This window comes from Pipra filicauda, unplaced genomic scaffold, assembly GCF_003945595.2.
Source record: "Pipra filicauda isolate LSUMZ 115617 unplaced genomic scaffold, ASM394559v2 scaffold916_size52146_pilon, whole genome shotgun sequence".
NCBI classification, from domain to species: domain Eukaryota; kingdom Metazoa; phylum Chordata; class Aves; order Passeriformes; family Pipridae; genus Pipra; species Pipra filicauda.
This window is the reverse complement of record NW_024105105.1, coordinates 27,384-35,906: the sequence shown is the minus strand read 5'-3', so window position 1 is coordinate 35,906 and position 8,523 is coordinate 27,384. Positions and strand designations below refer to the sequence as shown.

At 51.6% G+C, this 8,523-nt stretch overlaps 1 protein-coding gene across 1 annotated transcript; it reads left to right on the top strand.

Annotated features, from left to right (window-relative positions):
- The first annotated feature begins 554 nt into the window (after nucleotides 1-554).
- On the top strand, nucleotides 555-8,269 carry LOC113984418 (olfactory receptor 14J1-like). Its single transcript, XM_027714435.2, has 2 exons — nucleotides 555-1,473; nucleotides 8,208-8,269. The coding sequence occupies exons 1-2, from the start codon at nucleotides 555-557 to the stop codon at nucleotides 8,267-8,269; spliced, it is 981 nt and encodes a 326-aa protein (XP_027570236.2).
- The last annotated feature ends 254 nt before the right edge of the window (nucleotides 8,270-8,523 follow it).

Below are 8,523 nucleotides of genomic sequence, written 5' to 3'. Positions count from 1 at the left end.
TTGACAAGTCCCTGAGACATTTGAACTGTGAGTGCTCAGTAGGTCTGTCTGAGCTTCCTAATGTGCTTTCAGCCACTGCTCTACCTGTGGGCAGCACCAGCATCACCTCTGCTAGACCCATCAGGACTAGTCTGAGATGTCCTTTTTGCACCTGCAAACGGAATATGACCCCTACCAGTGCAGCCTGTGCTGCTGGGGAAGGAGCTGAGTCTGCTTAAATCAAATGCCATCATAAGGACACTTGGCTGTCTCCCTGAGGTTTCCTTCCAAGCTGTGAATTTCCCTCCAGGTTGGAAACCTGTCCCTAAACATCTCCTTGTTATGTGAAACCCCTGTACAGAAGCACAATGATGCTAAAACAGTGAAAATGCTGTTCAGTAGGGACCCAGCACTGGAGCTGAAGGAAGATCTCCTAGGAAATCAAAAGGCTGTCTGTGTGTGACATGGGGAGTGTCTGTAGAACACAGCTTTGACTTTGTTTAGATAAGTCCACGTTAACTGGCCTCTTACTGTCTTCTTCTCCTGTGTTGGAAACAAAAACCCAGAGGCAGCAAATGTCCAACAGCAGCTCCATGCCCCAGTTCCTCCTCCTGGCATTCGCAGACAGGCGGGAGCTGCAGCTCCTGCACTTCTGGCTCTTCCTGGCCAGCTCCCTGGCTGCCCTCCTGGCCAACGGCCTCATCCTCAGCGCCGTAGCCTGCGACCACCACCTGCACACCCCCATGGGCTTCTTCCTGCTCAACCTCTCCCTCACAGACCTGGGCTGCATCTGCACCACTGTCCCCAAAGCCATGCACAACTCCCTCTGGGGCACCACAACCATCTCCTACACAGGATGTGCTGCACAGGTCTTTTTACTTTTCTTTTTCACGTCAGCAGAGTTTTCCCTCCTCACCATCATGTGCTACGACCGCTACGTTGCCATCTGCAAACCCCTGCACTACGGGACCCTCCTGGGCAGCAGAGCTTGTGCCCACATGGCAGCAGCTGCCTGGGCCACTGGCTTTCTCAATGCTCTGCTGCACACAGCCAATACATTTTCCCTGCCCCTGTGCCAGGGCAATGCCCTGGGCCAGTTCTTCTGTGAAATCCCACACATCCTCAAGCTCTCCTGCTCACACTCAGGCTACCTCAGGGAAATTTGGTTCATTGTGGTTAGTGCCTGTTTAATATTTGGTTGTTTTGTTTTCATTGTTTTCTCCTATGTGCAGATCTTCAGGGCTGTGCTGAGGATCCCCTCTCAGCAGGGTCGGCACAAAGTCTTTTCCATGTGCCTCCCTCACCTGGCTGTGCTCTCCCTGTTTATCAGCACTGGCGTGTTTTCAAACATCAAGCCCCCCTCCATCTCCTCCCCATCCCTGGATCTGGCTCTGTCAGTTCTGTACTCGGTGGTGCCTCCAGCACTGAACCCCTTCATCTACAGCCTGAGGAACCAGGAGCTAAAGGATGCCCTGAGGAAAATGATGACTGGATGCTTTTCAGGAGCAATAAAGTGCCTGTTTTCTGGTGCATAGCATTCAGAATGGGACTCCTTAATGACCCAGCCTTCCTGCTCAGGTTTGTCGTGGAGGTCATCGGATTCATCTGGCAATAATTTTCTCTGCAATTAAATATTATTATGCATCTGCCTTTGAATTTGACCCAGACATGTATAAATGGTGAATTGTGCTGGCTGAGTCTTTAAACAAAATAAAGGACCCTGCAGTGCCTTCTTTGTCCAAGACCCTCCTTCTTAGATGTTCCTAAAGGACAGCACACTGCAGGACAGGGGGTATTTGCAAACAGGAAGGGGACAATAATCCCAGCCCAGCAGCACTGCCAGGGAGCAGCAGGGCTTGGTCTTTGCAGAGCTGCTCTCTTGCCCCTTCCACACTGTCCTCCTGAGCCCCTTTCTCACTGTAAGGCCTGAGTGCTCTCTGAGCACAGTCCTGTGGGCTGGAAGCCCTTGGAACACAGGCAGGGACAGGCCCTGGGAACTTGTGAAGCAGAGCTGGGCTCCCTTCCAGCATCTCCAGGATGCTGTGGGATCTTCTGAGGCCACTGCATGGACTGGGTCACTTCTTCTGTGACCATGTTCCAGGGCTGGAACTCTCCTGCAGTGTCACCATGACACTCCTGCTCTCTGCTTTCCAGGTTTCATTTTCAGATCCAGTCTTCCCCTCCTGTTCACAGGGACATCCTGGGAGTGCTTCAGAGCTGCCATCCGGGGGCAGCTCCTGCCCAGCGTGGGCAGGCACAAGGTCTCTCCAGCTGCTCCTCTCACCTCCCCAGTGCCACTGTTTTCTGCAGCCTCCTCATCCTTGCCCAGCACAGCCCTCCTGGCACAGTTGGACACAGCCCTTGTTCTACCCCCTCCTCAGGCACCTGCCCAACCCCCTCAGCTCCAGCCTGATGGTCAGAAACCTTCAGGGAGGCACCGGGCAAAATGCTGAGGAAACCTTTCAGCTGCACTCAAATCCAATTGGAGGGGTTGGCCTCGAGGAAGAAATCCCTTCTCATTCTCCAGAACCACCAGAACAACCTGTGTTGTGTCCTGGGCACTCCTCTGGCAGTGTGAGATACTGCAAAAGTTTTGGGGTCAGGGCTATTGAGAAGGTTGGGCAGTGTCACTGGGAGACCTCTCCCAAACACTTGCAAAGGCCAGAGCCATCCCAGAGCTTCCTGGGGCCTTGGCAAAGGCAGACATGGAACCAGTCTGCAAACAGGGCAGCAAGGAGGGTTGGCAGAGTTCCAGACTGCTCAGGTTCAGCAGGGAAGGGGATAGGGCAAGTCCTGCTGCAGACATTCACAGGCATTGGAAGGACAAGGCAGGGATTGCAGAACCCCTGTGGGAGGGAAAAGAAGGGGATGTTTTGTGCCCAGACTTTATCAAGGCCCTTGACATGGTGCCCTGTCCTTATGGCCAGACTGGTGAGAGCTGGACTGAAGAAGTGGAAGATGTGGTGGGTGGGAAGTTGGCTGCATGAGGAGTGTCAAATAAAATCCATGGTACAAAGTCCTTTTGGCAGCAACTTCCTGGTGAAATCCCTCAGTGATCAGCCTATGCCCACCAATGCCAAAGAACTCTCTATATAATGGGACAAAATGCATTTTCTAGTCCTTTGTGAATGATTGCAAATTGCAGGAAGCCCCTGAGCAACCTTTCCTGGTTTAAAGACATGTATTGGGGTGGGAACTCCAATAAAATGAACTCGCTCCTCTTTTATTCCCTACCACTACAGGGAGACAAAATACAGGGAGGTATAAGTGAAAAAAATAAGAGTTGACTGACAAGAAATATAGAAGCAAAACCAGCAATAATAACAGAACAGTTCAAAGCAACAACAGAGAGAGAAATTGACTCCTCTCTCCCCCCCGGCCCAACTCCCTTTTGTAAACAGATAAAACCAGGGATCAACATGTGCCTCCCTTCCCCCTTTTCCTCCTGAAAGAACAAAGAACAAAAAACAAATCTACGGGAAAGAGGGGGAAAGCAAAATGTGGGAAACTCTCTGTTCTGAGATCAGTTGTGCTGCCCAAGAACACACTGACTCCAGAGGTGTCCAAGCGGGGCAGAGCCGGCGACTCCGGTCTGTGCGGAGGCGGGGGGGAGGCAGCGGCTCTGCTTGATTCCATGGAGTTCTGGGGAGGCACAGTGGGTGCAATGAGACTCTTCAGTGACCCTATGGCCCCTTGGTTCCACGGGGTTCTGAGATGTCTCAGAGTTCCTTTTGTTCCAAAGAGTCATGGAATGAGCCCTTGTCACAATGGGCCCTTAGTTCCATGAGATTCCAGAGTGTCCCTGCATTCCTTTGGTTCCATGAGGCCCTGCAGTGTCACGGTGCCACTTGATTCCATGACATTACAAAGAATCAGAATGGCCCCTTGATTTAAGGCCAACTGCACATGGGGCTGCCTTGGGGGGAGTGTGGGCACCCAGACAAGGGAGTTGTCACCCCCCTGGACTCAGCCCTGGGGTCACCACATCTGGACTGGTCTGTCTGTCTGTGAGGTTCCCCATTCTGGAGGAATGAGGAAGAACTGGAGAGGGTCTAGAGGAGATCTGACAGGATGGAGTTTTTCTCTGCATTGGAAATAGAATGAAATCTCCACAAAGAGTAGCATTGAAAGTTCAGACTGAAGGTGAAGAAAAAGAAATGTCACTCAACGGGGACCCTTGTGCTGCAAGAGGTCACCCAGAGGGAGTCAGGATCAACCCATGGCTTTGTGTTCCAGGGAACAGCCAGAGCTGGTGCAGAGACATCAGGGAGGGTCTGGAAATGCTGCTGGGAGGGGGTGGGAAAGCAGGAGGGGTGTGAAGCCTGCAAGGCCAGAGCAGCAGCAGGGCCAGGGCAGGACAGCCTGCAGGAGAGATGGCCAAGGGCTCTGGCAGGGCTGCAAGGCCCAAAGGCACCCAGGCCTTTGTCCCCTTGCCTCTGGCAGCTGCCTCTGCCACTCAGGCCACCACAAGCAACTTGCCTGGCAGGTTCTGCCCTTGGGTTCTGCCTCGCCCCTCCCTCAGGAGCCTGGCAGGGGTTGCCCAGTTTTGGCCTTTGTTGTTCCTCCCCCTCCCATCCCAGTGCCCCCCAAACAGCCCTGAGCCAGCCGGGAGGGACAGGATCTGCTGGGCCAGGGCCTGGGGCTCAGGCCTTGGCCTTTGTGCTCGACAAAACCAAGGCAGGCTTTGCTCAGCATTGCAGGGGCCTGCCCAGAGCCTTTGTCTGCCTGCACTCCTGGCCTCCAAGGAGCTGCTCCAAGGAGTCCCTGGGGAGGCTTTGGCAGTGCCTGCCCTCAGTGGGGCCCAGCAATGCTTCAAGGCACTTGGACTTTGGCTTCTGACTTCTTCAGCAGCTGCTTCAATCTTCTCTCAGCACCTCAGGATCATGGGTTGGGCTGCAAACACACTGTGGGGCTCATTAAATTCCAGAAATCCCTCAGGATCTCTTTGTTTTCCTTTAATTGTCTTCAAAGCAATTTCAAAACAAGTCTTCAGAGTTTGTACTTTTTTTGTTTTAATTCAATTATGGATATTTTTTGGTTCTGAGAAGAGGTGACAAAGGTGTTCTCCAAGTGATCTTGATGCTGAGTGTCTCTGCAGGAGATCCACACTGACCCTGGATGATCAACCTTGCTCCTCACCCCCCAACCTCACCAGCTCTGACATGGCCCATCTTGGACTGACAGCTAATGAAACTCCAAACACACTGTGGGACTCATTAAAACACTGAAAACCAAATTATTTTTCTTTCTTTAATTGTCTTCAAGACTTCTACAGCTAATTGGAGTTGTTTTGTAGTTTAGCTAAGCAGGAAGATTTTAAAGTGGACGTCATGAAAAATATATATTTTTTGATGAAAGGGAATGATTTACACAGAGCCTTGGGATGCAAGAGGGTCAGGGCACAAAGGATTTGGATCCAAAGATAAGGGGGCAAAAGAGATTAGTAGCACTTAGTCATTGACCAATTGAACAATTATCAAGTGATTCAATAGCATTTGCTACAATTTTAACAGTGACTGAATTATAGATTCCCAATAACAACATTCCCACCACAGTCAATTCACACCCACACCCAGGCAGAGATGTGTGGACACATCAAGAGCTGGCTGTGGAAAGGTCCCTCTCCCAAATTCTCCTCCTTGTCAGGGAAACACTCCCACAAATCCCTTTGTGTTTCCCACCAGACAAGGGTCCCAGATGGAGGAGTGTTTGTTGAGGGGCATCAGAATTGTCCTGGGCACCAGCGAGGGTCTTTGGAGTGTCGGAAACTGGAGGGTTCCCGAGCTGGGAGAGGCTGCCAGAGGTGTCCCACTGAGAGGGAGGTGCTGGGGAGCTTCCAGGGCCTCCCTCAGCCCCACTGGTTGTGGGCTCCCAAGGGGACTGGCTTTAGTTATCTGCTGAATTTCCATCCTGGTGTCAGGAATGACTGGAGTTTCCAAACTATTTGGGAATTGGATCCAAACTGTTCCATTTGGGTTACGATTCAGGTAGAGAACATTCCAAGGTTTTCATGGGATGACTGATTATCCTGTGTTCCCCAGCTCTTACACCCATCCCAGTCAGCTGGATGGTTTATTGACAATGTGTCCCGAGGGGCCACACCACTGATGCCATAGAAACCCCTGCCCCTGGATTAGGAAACCTTTGGAATTCAGGAGCTGTTCCAGTGGAGCACGACAATGAACAGCAATTTCCCTAAAGCCCAGAGCCCAGCAGAACAAAGGCAGGCCCCATCAGTGTCAGAGCAAAGGTCCCCCATCCCTGTGTCCCTGTGGCCGCTGAGGCGGCAGCGCAGGCCCGAGGCGGTGCCGGGTCCCGGTGCAGCCGGGGCAGAGCGGCGGCTGCGCGAGCGGCAACCCCGGCGGTGAGTGCGGCAGCCCCGTGGGAGCGGCGGCTCCGGGCACAGACGCCGGCGGCAGCCGCTGTGGCTCGTGGAACCGAGTGGCCATTGGGACACTGCAGGGCCTGCTGGAATCCAGGGGCCGGTGGGACACTGGGGAGCCTCTTGGAGCCAAGGGAACCCTGGGATATTTTGGAACATCGTGGAATCCAGGAGCCATTGTGACAGTGAGGGGCCTCATGGAGCCAAAGGAATCCTGGAGAGATAGTGGAAACTCATGAAATCATCAGGGCCATTGTGACACTCCAGAATCTCATGGAACCAAGGATCTCTTGTGACACTGAGGGACCTCATGGAACCAAATGAACCCTGAGAGTTTTTGCAGCCTCATGGAATCAAGGGGCTGTTTCTGGCAGGATGCTCTGCTCTGATAATACCTAAACAATGGTCAGAGAATGCAAACAATGCACACTCTCTGTGATGAGTTACTGCTGGTGTCAAAGTGCTGTTTTTAATGTTGAATTATGCTAACCCCAGAATGCTTCATGAAACTTCAAACACACATCCTGCTTTCTGAAGCAGGATTTGACAGAGAAGTTGCTCCCTGGCCTGCAAATATGTCTGGCAGTCAAATCCTTGATAACTGTAAAAGCCCTGTCCAACTGTCATGTGCCAGATTCTTCCACAGGCTTCCTTGAAGTGTGTGGAGCTTCTGCCATGAAGCAGGGACAGCTCTTCATGGTCACTGCCCAGGGGTTAAGTGAAAGAGAGGGAACTACCCCTTGTCGCTGTGGGGTGAGTTACCTCAGTCTCTGCTTCAGGATTGTTTCTTTTTGCTGGCTTTGATCCAATTGATTTAATAGAATGACTTTGATAGACTCCACTGTCTAGTGTACACTATACTGCTAGGAGGTTTTGCCTTTTATACTGTGTAGTAAATAATTCTGATTGAGGTCTTTCATCTGTTCACTTGTCTGGTAAATTGTCTGTTCATTTGTCATAATAAATAATTCATTTTCTAGAAATATTTCTGATTTACCATCACTAAAACCTGCAGGACAAAGTGATTGAATCACACCTCTAGAATTCCTTCTATTGAAACAAAACTCTGAGCTTAAGATTGTATCCAGCCACAGCCAGGCTCCTCTCTGAGAAGGAATTTAGAAAGCAAGGGGGTCCTTTGTGCACCTCGTAGCTCAACGAGACGGCTTCTGCCATCAACTTTGTCTAAGCCTTCCACCCCCCAGCCCCAAGCCGTGACACAGGGGCATGTCTTGTGCATGCAGTGCAAACATGGGCTCCTGAGCTGGTCATTTGCTGTCCCTCCTTGGAGGGAAGAACAAGCCCAATGGCCTGGGGTGAGAGGCCAGTGCTGGGAGCGGCGCTGGCTGTGCCAGGGCACTGCTGGGTGCCCCCACCCTGAGCACTCCCACCCTTGTGCTGGTCACTGCTGTTTTCCTCTGCAGGGCGTTGTGTTGGGCACATCCTGGAGAGCAAAGTGGAAAGCAGATGGAAGCTTTGAGGCCCTGGCCTGAGGAGATGCCCCGGCAGGATGGCAGTGCTGCTGCAGAGGTCAGCTCTGTGCCAGCAGTGCCCGTGGCTGTCCCTGCCTGCAGTCCCTGGACAGTCCTGCAGCAGGACTGGCACCGACTGCCAGAGCACTGAGGCCTCCAACAACACAGGGCTCTGCAGGACAGTGTGGAAGGGAAGGGAGAGGAGGCCATGGAGAAGAAGGGCTGCTGCTCCCTGGCAGTGCTGCTCTGCTGGGACTCTTTTCTGGCCCAGCTCTGCACAGAGGCACCGACCCTGCAGCTGCAGAGAAGTCAGAGAGGAAAGATGTCAGGCAAACAAGTCAATGCAGAGTTCTTTATTTGGTTGAAGCACACAGTGAGTACAATTGCCAATTTGTACAGCCTGTGGGCCAGGCTAGAAAGGCCTACACTGAATTGAAAATGGTGTTTATATATATATACATTTTTATATATATCTTTATATATATATCTTTATATATATAAAGATTTTTTGGTGTGAACAAATTGTCACAAAAATAACACCCCTACCAGGAGCAAAAAATAGAGAATATATGGCGGGCCTTTAATGAAGTCCATAAAAGGATTGGCCTTTAATGAGGTACATAACAAGCAGAAGAAGGAGAGTTTATTGCTTCTGAAAAACACCCAGTTATGAGTTTCCTCATGGCATCC

Bases quoted from the DNA above. Each gene is read 5' to 3' on its own strand.
- LOC113984418 (XM_027714435.2), top strand. From the start codon at position 555: ATGTCCAACAGCAGCTCCATGCCCCAGTTCCTCCTCCTGGCATTCGCA. The intron at 1,474-8,207 runs GCTTTTCAGGAG...TGAAGCACACAG, and splicing joins GAGGAAAATGATGACTGGAT to TGAGTACAATTGCCAATTTG.